Below are 22,575 nucleotides of genomic sequence, written 5' to 3' on the forward strand. Positions count from 1 at the left end.
GCCACCAGAATCCCTGCCTGGGTCTCCCAGAATTTGTCCCCCTCTGCAGCGTCCGAGGAGCTGACAGGAATGGCTGCCGGCGTCCTGAGGAGAGGAGGGAGCCGTGGGCGTGACCCAGAAAGTGCGGGAACTGGTGCCCCACTGTGCACAGTGAGGGGGATGGAGTATGCAAAGCATGCTCCAGCCCTCGTTGCTGCTCGTCCTGTACAGCGTCCCGCCCTTCCCCTGCCTGTCAGGGCTGGGGGCGGGAGGAAAAAAGACTAGGCCGCAAAAGCCGGGGACTCGAGTAATAAGCGCGGCCGCCGTATAAGCGCGGCCGGCGCGGAAGTCCCCGGCGCACTACAAGTCCCAGCCGCGCCGCAGTGTTAACCATGGCAGCGGCGGTCAGCGCGGTAGTCCCCATACACAAACACACTCAGCGACGCTGAGTGTGTAATGGCACATTTAACCCGGTCAGCGCCGCGGTCCCCGGTGCACTAGCACACCCAGCAATGCTGGAGTGTTGCTGTGCGCGGTCCCCACGGGGACACAGAGTACCTCCAAGTAGCAGGGCCATGTCCCTGAACGATACCCGGCTCCTATCCAGCAGGCTCCTCAGGAGTTGTGGATGAAGCACGGTCTCAGTGCCTGGAGACCGATAGGATCCCACTTCACCCAGAGCCCTAAGGGGGATGGGGAAGGAAAACAGCATGTGGGCTCCAGCCTCCGTACCCGCAATGGATACCTCAACCTTAACAACACCGCCGACAAGAGTGGGGTGAGAAGGGAGCATGCTGGGGCCCTATATGGGCCCACTTTTCTTCCATCCGACAGTCAGCAGCAGCTGCTGACTAATCTGTGGAGCTGTGCGTGCATGTCTGCCTCCTTCGCACAAAGCATAAAAACAACTGAGGAGCCCGTGGGATGTATAGGCAGAAGGGGAGGGGCTTTACACTTTTAGTGTAATACTTTGTGCGGCCTCCGGAGGCATAGCCTATACACCCAATTGTCTGGGTCTCCCAATGGAGCGACAAAGAAAAAACGCATCCGGCCGCCGCATGCGGTTTTTTCCACTGCGCATGCTCAGTAGTGTGCCGCAACCGGAAAAAAACGGACCGGCCGCATGTAAAAACTTATGCAAAGGATGCAGTGTTTTCGCCGCATCCGTTGCATAGGTTGCACAGCCGGATTGAGCCGCAGTGCTCAAACCGGATGTGTGAAAGCAGCCTTACAGGCTGCAGCCACCAGTAAGCCCTTATATACAGTATATAAGTGCAGACCTTTATTATACTTACCTAGGAAGGGATCGGAGCCCATAGTCGTTGCTGCTCTTGAGGTCAGCGCCTTCTCAGCCTGCCCTCAGCAGGCACACCAATGTGCGGGTGCGCAGGAGCGCCATTGAGGCCTCTGTGTGGATGACATAGGACACGTCTTCACACAAGGCTGGGAAGGAGGACGGCAATGGATGGAAGAAAGGAGACGCTGGACCCCAGAGCAGCAGCAACACACATCGGACCCGACTGCCTCTTGGGGAGTATAATAAAGGTGTTTTTTCTGAACAACAGATCAGCCTGGGCTCTTATATACATGTCTGTATCACTTGTCAGCATTGAAAAATAAAATAGCCCCAGAATACCGGAGAGTGCTGCCCGTCTTCCTTTGTTCTATGGATTTACTGGCTTCAGCTGAGCAATAGCACCTCGGTAGGTGACTCATTTATCCATCAGGATCAGAAAAAAGTCCCATGGTATACCCGGCAAGCCAAGAATATTATCAGGCAAGAGCCACACTGAATAGTGTTTGGAACGGGACTACTACACTACCTCCAATAGGTAAGCAGTGCGGTGCACATTCCTTCTTTTTCTATTTCAAGCTTATAGGGCAGGGGTGGGGAACCTTTTTTCTGCCGGGGGCCATTTGGAAATTTCTACCAACCTTCGGGGGCCGCACAAAATTATCAACTTGAAAATTACCCTAATATATTTGGTCACACAATTAACTCACTGTGGCGGCTGGAGCTTGTACTCTTTGGTGCAGCTGTAATATTAGGTGATGTTGATCTTTTTGCTTTTCACAACTGCTTTTCCAGGTTTGAGTTGGCTGGGACTGCTGTATATACATCACAGGGGAGGGTTGGGAGGAATCTAGATCACTGGGGAGGCTGGGGGCATAGACATCACTGGGGGGTACATACATCATTTATGGGGAGCACAAACATAGCTGGGGGGGCATATACATTGCTGGGGAGGGTTGGGAGGAATATACATCACTAGGGAAGCAGTAGGGCATAGACGTCACTGGGGATACATACATCACTGGGCGGCACAGACTTCACTGGGGGTATATACACATCACTGGGTTACACAGACATAGCTGGGGGGCACAAACATTGCTGGGGTTATATAAATAGCCGGGGACAAACAGCCCTGGGGGATGCCGGAGGGACACAGACAGCCCTGGGGGCACAGAGAATGATGGGAGAGGCTGGAGGCACAGACAAATCAGGGGGACGCTGGGGGCACAGATGGCACAGAGAAGGATGGGAGAGGCTGAAGGCACAGACAAAACTGGGAGAGGCTCGGGGCACAGAGATCACTGGGGAGACTGGGGGGGCACAGATCACTGGGGAGGGGCACAGATCACTGGGGAGACTGGGGGGGCACAGATCACTGGGGAGACTGGGTGGGCACAGATCACTGGGGAGGGGCACAGATCACTGGGGAGACTGGGGGGGCACAGATCACTGGGGAGACTGGGTGGGCACAGATCACTGGGGAGGGGCACAGATCACTGGGGAGACTGGGGGGCCACAGATCACTGGGGAGACTGGGGGTGCACAGATCACTGGGGAGACAGGGGGGCACAGATCACTGGGGGGGCACAGATCACTGGGGAGACTGGGGGGGCACAGAACACTGGGGGGGCACAGATCACTGGGGAGACTGGGGGGGCACAGATCACTGGGAAGACTGGGGGGGGGGGCACAGATCACTGGGAAGACTGGGGGGGGGGGCACAGATCACTGGGAAGTCTGGGGGTGGGCGCACAGATCACTGGGAAGTCTGGGGGTGGGCGCACAGATCACTGGGAAGTCTGGGGGGGGCACAGATCACTGGGGAGACTGGGGGGGGGCACAGATCACTGGGGAGACTGGGGGGGGGCACAGATCACTGGGAAGACTGGGGGGGGGGGCACAGATCACTGGGAAGACTGGGGGGGGGGGCACAGATCACTGGGAAGACTGGGGGGGGGGGGCACAGATCACTGGGAAGACTGGGGGTGGGGCACAGATCACTGGGAAGTCTGGGGGTGGGCGCACAGATCACTGGGGAGACTGGGGGTGGGCGCACAGATCACTGGGGAGACTGGGGGGGGCACAGATCACTGGGGAGACTGGGGGGGGCACAGATCACTGGGGAGACTAGGGGTGCACAGATCACTGGGGAGACAGGGGGGCACAGATCACTAGGGGGCATAGATCACTGGGGAGACTGGGGGGGCACAGAACACTGTGGGGGCACAGATCACTGGGGAGACTGGGGGGGCACAGAACACTGTGGGGGCACAGATCACTGGGGAGACTGGGGGGGCACAGAACACTGGGGGGGGGCACAGATAACTGGGGAGACTGAGGGGCACAGAACACTGGGGGGGCACAGATAACTGGGGAGACTGGGGGGGCACAGAACACTGGGGGGCACAGATCACTGGGGGGCACAGATCACTGGGGAGACGGGGGGGGGGGCACAGATCACTGGGGAGACGGGGGGGGGGCACAGATCACTGGGGAGACACAGAACATTGGGGGGCACAGATCACTGGGGAGAAAGAGGGGCACAGAGCACTGGAGGTACAGAGCGCTGGGGAGACTGGAGGGAGGCACAGAACAGTGGGGGGGGGCACAGATCACTGGGGAGAAAGAGGGGCACAGAGCACTGGAGGTACAGAGCGCTGGGGGCACAGGCAGACCCGGATGAGCTTGGATGTAGTTAGAGAACTGGGGGAGGCTGGGATCATTGAGCGCTGGAGGTGGCTGCGGGCACGGAGGGCTCTGCCGCCGGGCACAGAGAGCAGCAGCCGCCGCCGGGTACAGAGAGGAGCAGCCGCCTTCGCCGCTGGGCACAGGGAGCCGCTGGGCACAGAGAGGAGCAGCCACCGCCGGGCACAGGTAGCCGCCGGGCACAGGGAGCCGTCGCCGCAAACCGCCGGGCACAGGGAGCCGTCGCCGCAAACCGCCGGGCACAGGGAGCCGCCGCCGCAAACAGCCGGGCACAGGGAGCCGCCGCCGCAAACAGCCGGGCACAGGGAGCCGCCGCCGATACCGCCGGGCACAGGGATCCGCCGCCGGGCAGGGAGCCACCACCGCTGGGCACAGAGCGCTGCTCGGCACAGTAAGACCTGTGGGATGATTGGCAGTCAATCCTCTCCTTTTGATTTTAGCGCCCCTCACGCCGACCCCACCTACAAAGTACGTCCTCACGTAGGCAGTGCCAGCGTGGGGACGTAGTCTTTCAGGTAAAGGAAATGCAGCGTTCAGCATTGAACGCGCTGTGTGGGGTTTTAAAGGGCCAGCAGCCACCAGGATGCGGCTGCCGCCCCAGCACTGCAGTCCCCGGGAATCAGCCCGGGGGACGTAGAAAAAGTCGTCGCGGGCCGCGTACGGCCCGCGGGCCGGAGGTTCCCCACCCCTGTTATAGGGGAAAACCTGGTGACAGGTTCCCTTTAAATTGTGGGCTCCCTCTAGTGGTGAGGATGCAACAGGTTTATGTTGTGGGCTCCCTCTAGTGGTGAGGATGCAACAGGTCTATGTTGTGGGCTCCCTCTAGTGGGGAGGATGCAACAGGTCTATGCTGTGGGCTCCCTCTAGTGGTGAGGATGCAACAGGTCTATGCTGTGGGCTCCCTCTAGTGGTGAGGATGCAACAGGTCTATGTTGTGGGCTCCCTCTAGTGGTGAGGATGCAACAGGTCTATGTTGTGGGCTCCCTCTAGTGGTGAGGATGCAACAGGTCTATGTTGTGGGCTCCCTCTAGTGGTGAGGATGCAACAGGTCTATGTTGTGGGCTCCCTCTAACGGCGAGGATGCAACAAGTCTATGTTGTGGGCTCCCTCTAGTGGTGAGGATGCAACAGGTCTATGTTGTGGGCTCCCTCTAGTGGTGAGGATGCAACAGGTCTATGTTGTGGGCTCCCTCTAACGGCGAGGATGCAACAAGTCTATGTTGTGGGCTCCCTCTAATGATGAGCATGCAACAGGTCTATGTTGTGGGCGCCATCTAACGGCGAGGATGCAACAAGTCTATGTTGTGGGCGCCATCTAGTGGTGAGGAAGCAACAAGGCTATGTTGTGGGCTCCCTCTAGTGTCGAAGACAAAAAGATTGGTCATGTTGAATTCCAACATGCCCGATCCTTCCTTCACATGAAGCCTATCTTACCTCTTTCTGTGCCACGTTGAAGGGGATGGCGTTGGATAAATGTTCCCTTCGGATGCCGCTCCACCTGGTCCTGAAATCGGTGACGGGACAGGCGGGCCGTACGTACTTGTCGTACACCACGTCCCCCTGGTAATTCACGATGCTGCACCGCGCTAGGGCGCTGTTGCGACCCTTAAACCCGGTGCCCACCATTTCACAGTCAATAGCAAGCACCTTGTGGCTGGGTGGCACCGCCGCGGCGGAGGGGAGGCCGCTTTCATACTCGCTGAGCAACAGGTTGCGGTGCGGTACGAGGGGCTTGGCGGGTTCCTTGGTGCCGCCCATAGCAGGGGAAGGGCGGTCTTTGGAGGGGGTGGGAGGACAGGGGCGGTTTGCGGCGCAGTTTATACCGATGCTTAACGTGCCCGGTTGGCACGGGGCGCCCACTGTTACGGTCCGGGATGATCCGTCCTGCTGCCTCCCCGGCCCATGACCCTCCGCCTGTCCATTCGGCCGACTCCGGCCCCACGCGTTTCGCGTCTCTCCAGCTTTCTTATTGGGCAGCTGTTTTTGTTTGAGGAATCCGCGTTTCTCCAGATATTTCCGCCTTCTCAAGAACTGCTTGTGCTTTCGATTTCCTGATCCGATCTGCGCCATCGACAACCCGGAGGACACATCTATGTTGATAAACGTGTCAGCCATGATGGCTTCCCTCACCGACAATGTTACGTGTTTTTTCCCTGCTTCATCCGACGGCGAGAAAGCGACATCACCTACAACACACAAGATACACGGTTACACATTAATGCTCGTACTGTAAAGAATCCTTTGTTGTTCTATACGTTGACCTGAGGACAGACTCTTAATATATGTATAATTCACAGATTTTCTCCTCGTAAACGAGCGCCGATCCCAAATATATTCCAAATATATTGCCTAATAAGGCAAGTCTTCTCTGCTCAGCCACCACAACCCCTTCATGTAGCTGACCACTGCCCCTCCCCCATAAACTTCCTCCCCACCATCACCGAAGGAGAGCTTGCACGTCTGCTCTCAAAAGCGCACCTCACCACCTGCGCACTTGACCCCATGCCATCCCACCTCCTTCCCAACCTCACCACCATCCTTATTCCAGCCTTAACCCATCTCTTCAACCTATCTTTAACGACCGGAACCTTCCCCTCTGCCTTTAAACATGCAACAGTCACACCTATCCTAAAGAAACCTTCCCTCGATCCAACCTCTACTACCAGCTACCGCCCCATATCACTACTCCCACTTGCCTCAAAACTCCTGGAACAGCACGTCCACGCTGAACTTTCCTCCCACCTCTCCTCTAACTCTCTCTTTGACAACCTACAGTCCGGCTTCCGTCCACATCACTCCACCGAAACTGCCCTGACTAAAATCACAAATGACTTGCTTACTGCCAAAGCGAACAAGCACTTCTCTATACTCCTACTCCTAGACCTGTCCTCAGCCTTCGATACCGTTGACCACTCCCTCCTATTACAGACCCTCTCTTCCCTTGGTATCAGAGATCTTGCCCTCTCTTGGATCTCTTCATACCTCTCAAATCGCACTTTTAGTGTCTCCCACTCCCACACAACCTCTTCATCCCACCATCTCTCTGTTGGCGTCCCTCAAGGCTCTGTCCTAGGACCCCTACTTTTCTCTATCTACACATTTGGCCTGGGACAACTCATAAAGTCCCATGGCTTTCAGTACCACCTATATGCCGACGACACCCAGATCTACCTCTCTGGCCCAGATGCCACATCTCTGCTGTCCAAAATCCCGAAATGTCTATCTGCTATATCCTCCTTCTTCTCCTCTCGCTTCCTAAAGCTCAATGTGGCCAAAACTGAACTAATCATCTTTCCTCCGTCTCACCTACACTCTCCACCTGATCTATCTATTACAATAAATAACACCACGCTCTCGCCAGTACCCAAAGTTCGCTGCCTCGGAGTGACCTTTGACTCTGCCTTATCCTTCATACCACACATCCAATCCCTCACCACCTCCTGCCGTCTTCAACTCAAAAATATTTCCAGAATCCGCCCTTTCCTCAATCTGCAATCTACTAAAATGCTAGTGCATGCCCTCATAATCTCCCGCCTCGACTACTGCAACATCCTCCTATGTGGCCTCCCTGCCAACACGCTCGCCCCTCTCCAGTCCATCCTTAACTCTGCTGCCCGACTTATCCACCTCTCTCCTCAATACCACCCCGCTTCTCCTCTCTGCATGTCCCTCCACTGGCTTCCAATCTTCCACCGTATCCAATTCAAACTTCTAACACTGACCTACAAAGCTGTGCATAATCTGTCTCCTCCGTACATCTCCGAACTAATCCCCCACTACACTCCAACACGTCACCTCCGGTCCTCCCAAGATCTCCTCCTCTCCTCCTCTCTCATTCGCTCCTCACACACCCGACTCCAAGACTTCTCCCGAGCATCCCCAGTCTTCTGGAACTCGCTGCCTCAACACGTCAGACTATCCCCTACCCTTGCAAACTTCAAAAGGAACCTGAAAACTCATCTGTTCAGAAATGCCTACAATCTACAATGAACTCGCTGCCGCCCGACCACCGTGCGGAGCTGCCGTCCGACCGCCGTGCGGAGCTGCCGCCCGACCACCGTGCGGAGCTGCCGCCCGACCACCGTGCGGAGCTGCCGCCCGACCACCGTGCGGAGCTGCCGCCCGACCACCGTGCGGAGCTGCCGCCCGACCACCGTGCGGAGCTGCCGCCCGACCACCGTGCGGAGCTGCCGCCCGACCACCGTGCGGAGCTGCCGCCTGACCTACACCCCACCTATTGTCTCCTCCCCATAATCCTATAGAATGTAAGCCCGCAAGGGTAGGGCCCTCTTCCCTCTGTACTAGTCTGTCTACTGTAACTTGTATACGTATTTTGTATGTAACCCCCTTATGTACAGCACCATGGAATTAATGGTGCTCTATAAATAAATAATAATAATAATAATATTCATTTTTTATACATTTAATGGGGTTCAAGAAGATTTTTTTTAATTAACCCTACGCACATCTCATCGGTACATACACGGAGGGCCAATTGATTGCTATGGCAACAAAAGCGAGCACTTTCGTGCATCCATCCTGTTTAACGCATGTCACCATCAATCAGTACGGTGCTATTGTTCTATTACCACACAGCATAATACAAGGTACTGTAAAAAAATCACTATAAATCTTGGTTATTTGGGCCTCAAACCTGACAAAAGGATCAATAATAACAAGAATGACACAAATATATACAAAAAAGGTGGAAACTCGGCACACAACAGTCACTTCCGGCTCGACACCAGCGAGGAGGCCGCACGTGAGACCGCGAACTCTCCCGCACAGGAATCCGAATCTTTACCTCAGAGGTTCGGCCGCGCTGAGGGAAGAGGCCGAGGATGCGCAGGCCGTTACCGGGAGCGGAGCGCAGACGGGTAATGGATAGACAATGTACGGGAGGGGAGGACCGGACTTACCAGGCACACGAGACGTGGAGGCCTTCCGGGTGTAAACGTCACGTCCCACTAACCCACGGAGAGCCGGCCTCACATGGAGGAGTGTAAGTGCGGGGAGGGAGAGGCGCCATCTGCATAGTGACGAGCAGGGAGGGGCCCCTGCTGCCCGATATTAGCCGATATGGCCCCCACCAAAGTGTATTATTTGGCTTAGATAGTGTGAGGTGGTATCACACATATGCCCCCTCCATATTATAATCATTGTTATCAAATTCCTCCATCTTGGGGGTCAGTAATTACTATCAAAGCAACATGGTGTCTTGTTTATAAGCGCCATTACCACGCAATATCATGGGGTTTGTTTTAACTCTATAGAATCTTTTGCGTGACTGAAATTATTATCACTCTCCCGTTTTTTCCTTACAAAAGCCGCAGCTTTGTCTTTATTTTTTTACTACCTCATTTTGTTTACCACAGTATGTAGTGAAAATGGCTGCTCAGTCTATCGCAGGTGTACCAAAATGGCTGCTGAGTCTATCGCAGGTGTACCAAAATGGCTGCTCAGTCTATCGCAGGTGTACCAAAATGGCCGCTCAGTCTATCGCAGGTGTACCAAAATGGCCGCTCAGTCTATCGCAGGTGTACCAAAATGGCTGCTCAGTCTATCGCAGGTGTACCAAGATGGCGTCTCAGCCTACCTCAAGTGAACCAAGATGGCGGCTCAGCCAACTGCAGTGTACCAATATGGCTGCTCAGCAGGTGTACCAAGATGGCGGCTCAGCCTACCGTAGGCGCACCAAGATGGCGGCTCAGCCTACCGCAGGTGTACCAAGATGGCGGCTCAGCCTACCGCAGGTGTACCAAGATGGCGGCTCAGCCTACCGCAGGTGTACAAAGATGGCGGCTCAGCCTACCGCAGGTGTACCAAGAAGGCGGCTCAGCCTACCGCAGGTGTACCAAGATGGCGGCTCAGCCTACCGCAGGTGTACCAAGATGGCGGCTCAGCCTGCCGCAGGTGTACCAAGAAGGCGGCTCAGCCTGCCGCAGGTGTACCAAGAAGGCGGCTCAGCCTACCGCAGGTGTACCAAGAAGGCGGCTCAGCCTACCGCAGGTGTACCAAGAAGGCGGCTCAGCCTGCCGCAGGTGTACCAAGAAGGCGGCTCAGCCTACCGCAGGTGTACCAAGAAGGCGGCTCAGCCTGCCGCAGGTGTACCAAGAAGGCGGCTCAGCCTGCCGCAGGTGTACCGAGAAGGCGGCTCAGCCTGCCGCAGGTGTACCGAGAAGGCGGCTCAGCCTGCCGCAGGTGTACCGAGAAGGCGGCTCAGCCTACCGCAGGTGTACCAAGATGGCGGCTCAGCCTACCGCAGGTGTACCAAAATGGCGGCTCAGCCTACCACAGGTGTACCAAGATGGCGGCTCAGCCTACCGCAGGTGTACCAAGCTGGCGGCTCAGCAAGTGTACCGAGGTGACGGCTCAGCCTACCGCAGGTGTACCAAGATGGCGGCTCAGCCTATCGCAGGTGTACCAAGATGGCGGCTCAGCCTACCGCAGGTGCACCAAGATGGCGGCTCAGCCTACCGCAGGTGCACCAAGGTGGCGACAGCCTACCGCAGGTGCACCAAGATGGCGGCTCAGCCTACCGCAGGTGCACCAAGAAGGCGGCTCAGCCTACCGCAGGTGTACCAAGCTGGCGGCTCAGCCTACCGCAGGTGTACCAAGCTGGCGGCTCAGCCTACCGCAGGTGTACCAAAATGGCGGCTCAGCCTACCACAGGTGTACCAAGATGGCGGCTCAGCCTACCGCAGGTGTACCAAGCTGGCGGCTCAGCAAGTGTACCGAGGTGACGGCTCAGCCTACCGCAGGTGTACCAAGATGGCGGCTCAGCCTACCGCAGGTGTACCAAGATGGCGGCTCAGCCTACCGCAGGTGCACCAAGATGGCGGCTCAGCCTACCGCAGGTGCACCAAGGTGGCGACAGCCTACCGCAGGTGCACCAAGATGGCGGCTCAGCCTACCGCAGGTGCACCAAGAAGGCGGCTCAGCCTACCGCAGGTGTACCAAGCTGGCGGCTCAGCCTACCGCAGGTGTACCAAGCTGGCGGCTCAGCCTACCGCAGGTGTACCAAGATGGCGGCTCAGCCTACCGCAGGTGTACCAAGATGGCGGCTCAGCCTGCCGCAGGTGTACCAAGATGGCGGCTCAGCCTACCGCAGGTGTACCAAGATGGCGGCTCAGCCTACCGCAGGTGTACACAGATGGCGGCTCAGCCTACCGCAGGTGTACCAAGCTGGCGGCTCAGCCTACCGCAGGTGTACCAAGAAGGCGGCTCAGCCTACCGCAGGTGTACCAAGAAGGCGGCTCAGCCTACCGCAGGTGTACCAAGAAGGCGGCTCAGCCTACCGCAGGTGTACCAAGAAGGCGGCTCAGCCTACCGCAGGTGTACCAAGATGGCGGCTCAGCCTACCGCAGGTGTACCAAGCTGGCGGCTCAGCAAGTGTACCGAGGTGACGGCTCAGCCTACCGCAGGTGTACCAAGATGGCGGCTCAGCCTACCGCAGGTGTACCAAGATGGCGGCTCAGCCTACCGCAGGTGCACCAAGATGGCGGCTCAGCCTACCGCAGGTGCACCAAGGTGGCGACAGCCTACCGCAGGTGCACCAAGGTGGCGACAGCCTACCGCAGGTGCACCAAGATGGCGGCTCAGCCTACCGCAGGTGCACCAAGATGGCGGCTCAGCCTACCGCAGGTGTACCAAGCTGGCGGCTCAGCCTACCGCAGGTGTACCAAGCTGGCGGCTCAGCCTACCGCAGGTGTACCAAGCTGGCGGCTCAGCCTACCGCAGGTGTACCAAGATGGCGGCTCAGCCTGCCGCAGGTGTACCAAGATGGCGGCTCAGCCTGCCGCAGGTGTACCAAGATGGCGGCTCAGCCTGCCGCAGGTGTACAAAGAAGGTGGCTCAGCCTGCCGCAGGTGTACCAAGAAGGCGGCTCAGCCTGCCGCAGGTGTACCAAGATGGCGGCTCAGCCTACCGCAGGTGTACCAAGCTGGCGGCTCAGCCTACCGCAGGTGTACCAAGATGGCGGCTCAGCCTACCGCAGGTGTACCAAGATGGCGGCTCAGCCTGCCGCAGGTGTACCAAGATGGCGGCTCAGCCTGCCGCAGGTGTACAAAGAAGGTGGCTCAGCCTGCCGCAGGTGTACCAAGAAGGCGGCTCAGCCTGCCGCAGGTGTACCAAGATGGCGGCTCAGCCTACCGCAGGTGTACCAAGATGGCGGCTCAGCCTACCGCAGGTGTACACAGATGGCGGCTCAGCCTACCGCAGGTGTACCAAGCTGGCGGCTCAGCCTACCGCAGGTGTACCAAGAAGGCGGCTCAGCCTACCGCAGGTGTACCAAGAAGGCGGCTCAGCCTACCGCAGGTGTACCAAGAAGGCGGCTCAGCCTACCGCAGGTGTACCAAGATGGCGGCTCAGCCTACCGCAGGTGTACCAAGCTGGCGGCTCAGCAAGTGTACCGAGGTGACGGCTCAGCCTACCGCAGGTGTACCAAGAAGGCGGCTCAGCCTACCGCAGGTGTACCAAGAAGGCGGCTCAGCCTACCGCAGGTGTACCAAGAAGGCGGCTCAGCCTACCGCAGGTGTACAAAGATGGCGGCTCAGCCTACCGCAGGTGTACCAAGATGGCGGCTCAGCCTACCGCAGGCGTGCCAAGATGGCGGCTCAGCCTACCGCAGGTGTACCAAGATGGCGGCTCAGCCTGCCGCAGGTGTACCAAGAAGGCGGCTCAGCCTACCGCAGGTGTACCAAGAAGGCGGCTCAGCCTACCGCAGGTGTACCTAGATGGCGGCTCAGCCTACCGCAGGTGTACCGAGGTGACGGCTCAGCCTACCGCAGGTGTACCAAGCTGGCGGCTCAGCCTACCGCAGGTGCACCAAGATGGCGGCTCAGTCTACCGCAGGTGCACCAAGAAGGCGGCTCAGCCTACCGCAGGTGTACCAAGATGGCGGCTCAGCCTACCCCAGGTGTACCAAGATGGCGGCTCAGCCTACCGCAGGTGTACCAAGATGGCGGCTCAGCAAGTGTACCGAGGTGACGGCTCAGCCTACCGCAGGTGTACCAAGATGGCGGCTCAGCCTACCGCAGGTGTACCAAGAAGGCTGTTTAGCCGATTGCAGGTGCGCCAATATAGCAACGGCCGTATCATTGTATCTTATCAGTGTCATAGGGGGCAAATGTGTATGTCCCACATTATAGAAATAGATTCACAGCTCAGCAGACAGTATCACACAGCAGAGGATGAGATACATAGCTCAGCAGACAGTATCACACGGGATAGGATTAGATACATGGCTCAGCAGACAGTATCACACAGGATAGGATTAGATGCACAGCTCAGCAGACAGTATCACACGGGATAGGATTAGATACATGGCTCAGCAGACAGTATCACACAGGATAGGATTAGATACACAGCTCAGCAGGCAGTATCACACAGGATAGGATTAGATACACAGCTCAGCAGTCAGTATCACACAGGATAGGATTAGATACACAGCTCAGCAGACAGTATCACACAGGAGAGGATTAGATACACAGCTCAGCAGACAGTATCACACTGGAGAGGATTAGATACACGGCTCAGCAGACAGTATCACGCAGGAGAGGATTAGATACACGGCTCAGCAGACAGTATCACACAGGATAGGATTAGATACACAGCTCAGCAGACAGTATCATGCAGGAAAGGATTGGATACACAGCTCATCAGTTCGTATCACACAGGCTAGGATTAGATACATGGCTCAACAGGCAGTAGGATTAGATACTTGGCTTGGCAGCAGATAGGATTAGATACTTGGCTCTGTAGCAGATGATAGGATTACATACACGGCTCGGCAGCAGATGATAGGATTACATACACGGCAGCATATGATAGGATTAGATACTCTACTTGGCAGCACATGATGATAGGATTAGATACACGGCTCGGCAGCAGATGATAGGATTAGATACATGGCTCGGCAGCAGATGATAGGATTAGATACACGGCTCGACAGCAGATGATAGGATTAGATACACTGTTCGGCAGCAGATGATAGGATTAGATACGCAGCTCTATAGTAGATGAATGAATTAGATACGTGGCTCTGCAGCAGGTTATAGGATTAGATGCTCGATGCAGCAACAAATGATAGGATTAAATACATGGCTCGGCAGCAGATGATAGGATTAGATACACAGCTCGGCAGCAGATGATAGGATTAGATACACGGCTCGGCAGCAGATGATAGGATTAGATACACGGCTCGGCAGCAGATGATAGGATTAGATACACGGCTCTGCAGCAGATGATAGGATTACATACACGGCTCGGCAGCAGATGATAGGATTACATACACGGCAGCATATGATAGGATTAGATACTCTACTTGGCAGCACATGATGATAGGATTAGATACACGGCTCGGCAGCAGATGATAGGATTAGATACACGGCTCGGCAGCAGATGATAGGATTAGATACATGGCTCGGCAGCAGATGATAGGATTAGATGCTCGGCAGCAGATGATAGGATTAGATACACGGCTCGGCAGCAGATGATAGGATTACATACACGGCTCGGCAGCAGATGATAGGATTAGATACACGGCTCGGCAGCAGATGATAGGATTACATGCACGGAGCAGATGATAGGATTAGATACTCTACTTGGGAGCACATGATGATAGGATTAGATACACGGCTCGGCAGTAGATGATAGGATTAGATACACGGCTCGGCAGCAGATGATAGGATTAGATACACGGCTCGGCAGCAGATGATAGGATTAGATACACGGCTCGGCAGCAGATGATAGGATTACATACACGGCTCGGCAGCAGATGATAGGATTACATACACAGCAGCATATGATAGGATTAGATACTCTACTTGGCAGCACATGATGATAGGATTAGATACACGGCTCGGCAGCAGATGATAGGATTAGATACACGGCTCGGCAGCAGATGATAGGATTAGATGCTCGGCAGCAGATGATAGGATTAGATACACGGCTCGGCAGCAGATGATAGGATTAGATACACGGCTCGGCAGCAGATGATAGGATTAGATACACGGCTCGGCAGCAGATTATAGGATTAGATACACGGCTCGGCAGCAGATAGGATTAGATACACGGCTTGGCAGCAGATGATAGGATTAGATACACGGCTCGGCAGCAGATGATAGGATTACATGCACGGCAGCAGATGATAGGATTAGATACTCTACTTGGCAGCACATGATGATAGGATTAGATACACGGCTCGGCAGTAGATGATAGGAGTTGTAGTCCTCTTTATTCTGACTTCTCCTCTTCTCCAAGATGTCTGGTGTCGGGGGACGGGTCAGGTCTCTGGAGCAGAACCAGCTCCTGGCAGGGGACATCGCTCGCGTCCTGTCTCTGTACGGCTTCATCACAGATTCGTACATAATTGTAAGTATTCCCACTGTCAGACCGGGAATATATAACACTGGGGAGGATTCTTTACAGAGGGCGTCCTCCTCCTGGGATCCGCTCCACAGCCTCTGGGCCTAGTGCCAGTCCATTACTGGTGCTGGTGCCGTCTGCACGGCTGTTGGAGCGGCGGCACTGGAGCCGGGAGTGATCCACGGGAGGGAAATCACTTGTTAAAATCTAGTCCTAAGCGAAGCTGATCTGATGCTGATGAGACGTCATTCAGGGGATCTGATGGTCCTGGTGTGTAGTGGGAAATTTATTATCTTTTGTTTCTCCAGACCCCAGAGGATAATAACGGAGTAGAAAAATAACACACTTCATACTCTTCTGTCCCCTCCATGCTCTTCTGTTCCCTCCATGCTCTTCTGTTCCCTCCATGCTCTTCTGTCCCCTCCATGCTCTTCTGTTCCCTCCATGCTCTTCTGTTCCCTCCATGCTCTTCTGTTCCCTCCATGCTCTTCTGTTCCCTCCATGCTCTTCTGTTCCCTCCATGCTCTTCTGTTCCCTCCATGCTCTTCTGTTCCCTCCATGCTCTTCTGTTCCCTCCATGCTCTTCTGTTCCCTCCATGCTCTTCTGTTCCCTCCATGCTCTTCTGTTCCCTCCATGCTCTTCTGTTCCCTCCATGCTCTTCTGTTCCCTCCATGCTCTTCTGTTCCCTCCATGCTCTTCTGTTCCCTCCATGCTCTTCTGTTCCCTCCATGCTCTTCTGTTCCCTCCATGCTCTTCTGTTCCCTCCATGCTCTTCTGGCCCCTCCATGCTCTTCTGGCCCCTCCATGCTCTTCTGTTCCCTCCATGCTCTTCTGGCCCCTCCATGCTCCTCTGGCCCTCTCTTGTTTTGGTGCTTCAGGCTTTTCTTTTGTTTTCCATCTTCTCCACTCTTTGGTGCCTCTAGGCCTCAACATCATGGCATCACATAAGGCCCAGTCAGCGCCAGAGGGGACGAAAAGACTGAATCCCGAGGGAAGTAGGGTATTATACACAGGAGGCTTCACAGCACACTTTATATACCTGTCTGCTGCACACATTCACGACAGTGTTGCATGTACACTCAACCAAGCTACATTCAACACACACACGGCTCTGCTATATACACACTGCTCTGCTACACTCACACACTGCTCTGCTACACACACATGATAACAGAGAGTGATAGAAGAAGGGTCTTAATTCCGCGCCAAGGACTCAATGGATCCAGGAAGAGATTAATGCTTCTTTAATAACGTGCACAAGTCTACACGTTTCTGGAGACACAGCTCCCTTCATGAGGCAATGGCAATGTGCAATTGGCAATTGGCAAAGGATGTTCTCTTGCCAATGTCCTGATGAAGGGAGCTGTGTCTCCAGAAACGCGTAGACTTGTGCATGTTATTAAAGAAGCATTAATCTCTTCCTGGATCCATTGAGTCCTTGGCGCGGAATTAAGACCCTTCTTCTATCACTCTCTGTTATCAGCCAACTTTGGGACTTCTGCCTGGACCTGGATCTTATATATGCCTGTATAGTGGTTGTGACTGGCACAACCATTATAGGTGAGTGTGTTTTCATTACATATCTTCCTCCCCTTTTGGGGTAAGACCCTATTGCGCTTTTCTTTCCACAGTTTCTCATCTGCTACACACACAGTCACGCGGTTCTTTTATATACATGTGGCTCTGCTACATTCACACACAGCTTTGTTACACGCACACACTGCTCTGCGATACTTAAAATGGCTCTGTTATATACACACATCTGTGCTACACTCACAAATTGCTCTGCTACAGACACATAGACACATAGTTCTGTTATATACACACAGCTCTGCTACACTCACAGCTCTATTATATACACACCGCTGTGCTACACTCACACACTGCTCTTCAACACACACTGTTCTGCTACAGACACAGACACGTAGCTCTGTTATATACACACAGCTGTGCTACACACCCACACACACACCTCTGCTACACACACTACTCTGCTACACTCACACACTGCTCTGCTACACATACAGATATACGGCTCTTTTACACTCACACACTGCTCTGCTACATTCACCCACTGCTCTGCTACACATACAGATATACGGCTCTGCTACACTCACACACTGCTCTGCTACACATACAGATATACGGCTCTGCTACACTCACACACTGCTCTGCTACACATACAGATATACGGCTCTTTTACACTCACACACTGCTCTGCTACATTCACCCACTGCTCTGCTACACACATGACTCTGTTATATAAACACAGCTTTGCTACACTCACACTCTGCTCTGCTACACACACAGATACACGGCTCTAGTATATACACACAACTGTGCTATACACACTGCTCTGCTACACACACCCTGCTCTGCTACAACACCGCTCTGCTACACTCACACACTGCTCTACTACACTCACTGCTCTGCTACACTCACACACTGCTCTACTACACTCACTGCTCTGCTACACTCACACACTGCTCTGCTACTCACACTGCTCTGCTACACACTGCTCTGCTACACTCACACTGCTCTGCTACACTCACACCCTGCTCTGCTACAACACTGCTCTGCTACACTCACACAATGCTCTACTACACTCACTGCTCTGCTACACACAACTGTGCTACACTCACACACTGCTCTGCTACACTCACACACTGCTCTGCTAGACACACACTGCTCTGCTACACACATTCGACTCTGCTACACACGTGCGGCTCTGCTACACACGCGACTGCTACACATGCACACAACTACTACACACACATACTGCTCTGCTACAAACACAAAGCTGAGCTACACTCACGTGGCTCTGCTACACAGACACTCCACTATGCTACAGACATGTGGCTCTGCTACACAAATACAATTCTGGTACACATGCAGCTTTGCTCTACAAGCATGACGCTCTGATCCACATACAACTCTGCTGCACACACGCTCAGCTCACCTACACTCACTCTCAGCTCTGCTGCACACACGTGGCTCAGCTACATACAGGCCCAGGTGGATCTGCTCCATACACGCACACTCGGATCTTCTACACACACATTTGCGCAACTCTACTACACATATAAACGTGTGAGTCTCTGATTGTGCTGCACACTTGTACGTTGCTCTGCTACTCACACTAAACATTACCACAGTTTGGAGTTCCTTCCCGACATGTGGCTGATATGGCCTGAGAGGTCCGTCTGCTGCTCAGGTTGTGCGGCCTCCGTGCAGACCCCGCGGCCTCCGTGCAGACCCCGCGGCCTCCGTGCAGACCCCGCGGCCTCCGTGCAGACCCCGCGGCCTCCGTGCAGACCCCGCGGCCTCCGTGCAGACCCCGCGGCCTCCGTGCAGACCCCGCGGCCTCCGTGCAGACCCCGCGGCCTCCGTGCAGACCCCGCGGCCTCCGTGCAGACCCCGCGGCCTCCGTGCAGACCCCGCGGCCTCCGTGCAGACCCCGCGGCCTCCGTGCAGACCCTGCGGCCTCCGTGCAGACCCCGCGGCCTCCGTGCAGACCCTGGTTTTTCGTCTCCTGATAAGATCGATCAGTGTGAGGCAGGAGCAGGGAGCAGATCTCTCTGTGGTCTGGTAGACGCTGTATCAGGAGAAAGCTGCCCCTGCAATACTTTTATTTATTGCTAAAAATTACATCTTATAGTTTAAAAACATACGGTACTTTTGTGCCATTCATGCTAGACAGAAAAAATAAGTCCTACGATGTTAAATGTTGCCATATTTGACTCTACTTAGAATCCTTTTTTTTTTTCTAGGAATTTTTCACCAACAGCCTGTGGGAGACGCTGCCCGTGTCTTGGAGATTAGCGTTGTCAGACCTGACTGCCCCGGACTTGGCCGATCTACTCTTATCGGACAGTAACGCAAGGAATACAAGGTAGATGAATGCAAGTTATCTGGTACACACACAAAGCAGCTATCATGTTGGTTTCTTTGTAATCAACAGTGCGCATTCAGGAGCTGAGCCCGCGCCATACACAGCCGGCACCCGATAGTAACTGATGTAATGTACAGTGAACTCTCAGGAGCTGAACCCGCGCCATACACAGCCGGCACCCGATAGTCACTGATGTAATGTACAGTGCACTCTCAGGAGCTGAGCCCGCGCCATACACAGCCGGCACCCGATAGTAACTGATGTAATGTACAGTGTACTCTCAGGAGCTGAACCCGCGCCATACACAGCCGGCACCCGATAGTCACTGATGTAATGTACAGTGCGCTCTCAGGAGCTGAACTCGCGCCATACACAGCCAGCACCCGATAGTAACTGATATAATGTACAGTGCACTCTCAGGAGCTGAGCCCGCGCCATACACAGCCAGCACCCGATAGTCACTGATGTAATCTACAGTACGTTCTCAGGAGCTGAGCCCGCGCCATACACAGCCGGCACCCGATAGTCACTGATGTAATGTACAGTGCACTCTCAGGAGCTGAGCCCGCGCCATACACAGCCGGCACCCGATAGTCACTGATGTAATGTACAGTGCACTCTCAGGAGCTGAGCCCGCGCCATACACAGCCAGCACCCGATAGTAACTGATGTAACGTACAGTGCACTCTCAGGAGCTGAGCCCGCGCCATACACAGCCGGCACCCGATAGTCACTGATGTAATGTACAGTGCACTCTCAGGAGCTGAGCCCGCGCCATACACAGCCGGCACCCGATAGTCACTGATGTAATGTACAGTGCACTCTCAGGAGCTGAGCCCGCGCCATACACAGCCGGCACCCGATAGTTACTCGTGATGACAGACAAGCACTTAAGTGACATTGTTTGTTTCTTTGTCGCTCCATTGGGAGACCCAGACAATTGGGTGTATAGCTACTGCCTCCGGAGGCCACACAAAGTATTACACTTTAAAAAGTGTAACCCCTCCCCTCTGCCTATACACCCTCCCGTGCATCACGGGCCCATCAGTTTTTAGCTTTGTCTTGAAGGAGGCACACATGCACACAAGCTCCACATTTTAGTCAGCAGCAGCTGCTGATTATATCGGATGGAAGAAAAGAGGGCCCCCCACAGGGCCCCCGGCATGCTCCCTTCTCACCCCACTGAGTCGGCGGTGTTGTTAAGGTTGAGGTACCCATTGCGGGTACAGAGGCTGGAGCCCACATGCCGTTATCCTTCCCCCATCCCTTAGGGGCTCTGGGAGAAGTGGGATCCTAACCGGTCACCATTCACTGGGACCGAGCTCCATCCGCAGCCCCTGGGGGAATCTGACGGACAGGAGCCTGGATATCATCAGGGACAGGGCCCTGCATCCATAAGGTACTCTGTGTCCCCTTAGGGACGGTGCATGCAGCGCCTGTGTTACAGACGCCGCAGCGGCTCCTGTGTGGTTTATGAGACCGGGACTACCGCGCCGACCGCGCCTGTTTGCCGGCCGCGTTTTTAACTTTAGTCCCCGGCTTTTGCGGCCTAGTACCATATACTCCCGCCCCCGGGCCTGCCAGTCAGGGGTAAGGGCGGGACGGCCGACTGGACGTCGGCAGTGAGGGCTGGGGCATACTTTGGTATCCTCCTCCCCACTCACTGAGCACTGTGGGGCACCAGTTTCCCGCACTTTATTAGGCACGCCCACGGCTCCATCCTCCCCTCAGAACGCTGGCAGCCATTGTTATAATCACTTCTGCCGGTGGGGGATTTCAGAATGAGCTCTGCAGCTCTGGGAGTCCCAGGCAGGGAATCTGGTGGACACCACCGCTTGGGGCGGTTGGTAAGCCACACCAGTTGTCAGGTGCTGGCCCCCCTTGGGTGCCGAAGTGTATATATATATATATATATATCTATCTTGTATACATTTTCTCTATTCGGCAGCATTATTTGCTTTTGGCCCTGTACCTCTTGTGCGGCTATGTTACCTGCAGGTTCCACCTACCCTCGTTGTGACAATGCTCGGCCCCTGTGGCACTCACTCAGCCGGAGCCTCCGGCACTGGTGGGACCCTCGGCTCAGGTGGTACCGCCGGTTTCCACTGCACAGATGGAAGGGACAGAGTTTACAATTTTGACTGAGAAACTCTCTGAGTCGCTTCACATTCCATGGCTCAGTCTATGGACAGATGGTCTGCTAAGATACTAGAAGCTTGGCAGTCCAGACCGGTAACACAGGGCCAGGGCACTGTGAGTTCATCGCCCCCAGGCCCCTCTCGGTCGGTACAGCAAAGGGCTCCTGGGGTGGCACCCAGATCCCACGGTGAGAACTCCGACACGGACCGCAGCCTCAGACAGGCTAAGCGGGCTTGCTGGGAACCTTCCCCGACTTCATCACGCGGTTCGGGGTCTCAGCATGAGGATGAAGCGGAGGTCGCAGCTCAGGGCTCTGATCCTGACGTTGCTCTCAATCTGGATACACCTGAAGGGGACGCCATAGTAAATGACCTTATAACGTCCATCTACCAGGTGCTAGTCCTTCCCCCCCCCCCAACTCCACCTATAGAGGAGTCGGCTTCACAGTAGGAGAAACACCAGTTTAGGTTTCCCAAACGTACCCGGAGTGCGTTTTTCGATCACTCTAACTTCAGAGATGCTGTCCAGAAGCACAGAGCATTTCCGGACAAGCGCTTTACTAAGCGCCTTAATGACACACGTTACCCTTTCCCCCCTGACGTATTTAAGGGTTGGGCTCAGTGTCCCAAGGTAGATCCTCCAGTCTCCAGACTGGCGGCTAGATCCGTAGTATTGGTGGCAGATGGTTCATCGCTCAAGGATGCCACTGACAGGCAAATAGAGCTCAGGATGAAATCCATCTATGAAGCCATAGGCGCGTCTTTTGCTCCGACCTTCGCAGGGCACTCCAAGCTATCTCAGCTTGTCTGTCTGAGACTAATGAGGTCGCACGTACCTCTGCCCCGCAGGTTGTGTCTTTGCCTTCTCAGGCGTCGGCTTTTTCGTCCTACGCCATGAACGCCGTCCTGGACTCTGTGAGCCGTACAGCGGTAGCATCCGCCAATTCGGTGGCAGTCCGCAGGACCATGTGGCTACGCGAATGGAAGGCAGACTCTGCTTCCAAGAAGTTCTTAACCGGTTTGCCATTTTCTGGCGACCGTCTGTTTGGCGAGCAATTGGATGAAAAACCGATGGGTGAGAGACATTCCGTCTCACGGTTACAGGATAGAGCTCAGCTCTCGTCCTCCGACTCGTTTCTGCAGATGGAGTTGTGATCCCCGTTCCGCTTCAAGAACGTGGTCGCGGTCTTTACTCCAAC

General features: G+C 55.0%; 2 protein-coding genes across 5 annotated transcripts in view; one reads left to right on the forward strand and one right to left on the reverse strand.

The window, feature by feature from the left end:
- Positions 1 to 8,982, reverse strand: part of LOC142258178 (uncharacterized) — a 45,915-nt gene extending 36,933 nt beyond the window's left edge. For both annotated transcript variants that reach the window (XM_075330678.1, XM_075330677.1), the window contains exons 1-2: positions 8,898 to 8,982; positions 5,413 to 6,164 (exon numbers count right to left, since the gene is read on the reverse strand). In XM_075330678.1, coding sequence (XP_075186793.1) covers positions 5,413 to 6,093 — 681 coding nt within the window. In that variant the 5' untranslated portion in view covers positions 6,094 to 6,164; positions 8,898 to 8,982. The remainder of the gene's footprint in view (positions 1 to 5,412; positions 6,165 to 8,897) is intronic.
- The window catches only part of LOC142258172 (methyltransferase-like protein 25B), a 99,277-nt gene continuing 85,406 nt past the window's right edge, over positions 8,705 to 22,575 (forward strand). For all 3 annotated transcript variants that reach the window (XM_075330667.1, XM_075330666.1, XM_075330668.1), the window contains exons 1-3: positions 8,705 to 8,980; positions 15,241 to 15,351; positions 19,117 to 19,238. In XM_075330667.1, the coding sequence (XP_075186782.1) occupies positions 15,241 to 15,351; positions 19,117 to 19,238 (233 nt within the window). In that variant the 5' untranslated portion in view covers positions 8,705 to 8,980. The remainder of the gene's footprint in view (positions 8,981 to 15,240; positions 15,352 to 19,116; positions 19,239 to 22,575) is intronic.

This window comes from Anomaloglossus baeobatrachus, chromosome 12 (assembly GCF_048569485.1).
Source record: "Anomaloglossus baeobatrachus isolate aAnoBae1 chromosome 12, aAnoBae1.hap1, whole genome shotgun sequence".
In the NCBI taxonomy this organism is placed as follows: domain Eukaryota; kingdom Metazoa; phylum Chordata; class Amphibia; order Anura; family Aromobatidae; genus Anomaloglossus; species Anomaloglossus baeobatrachus.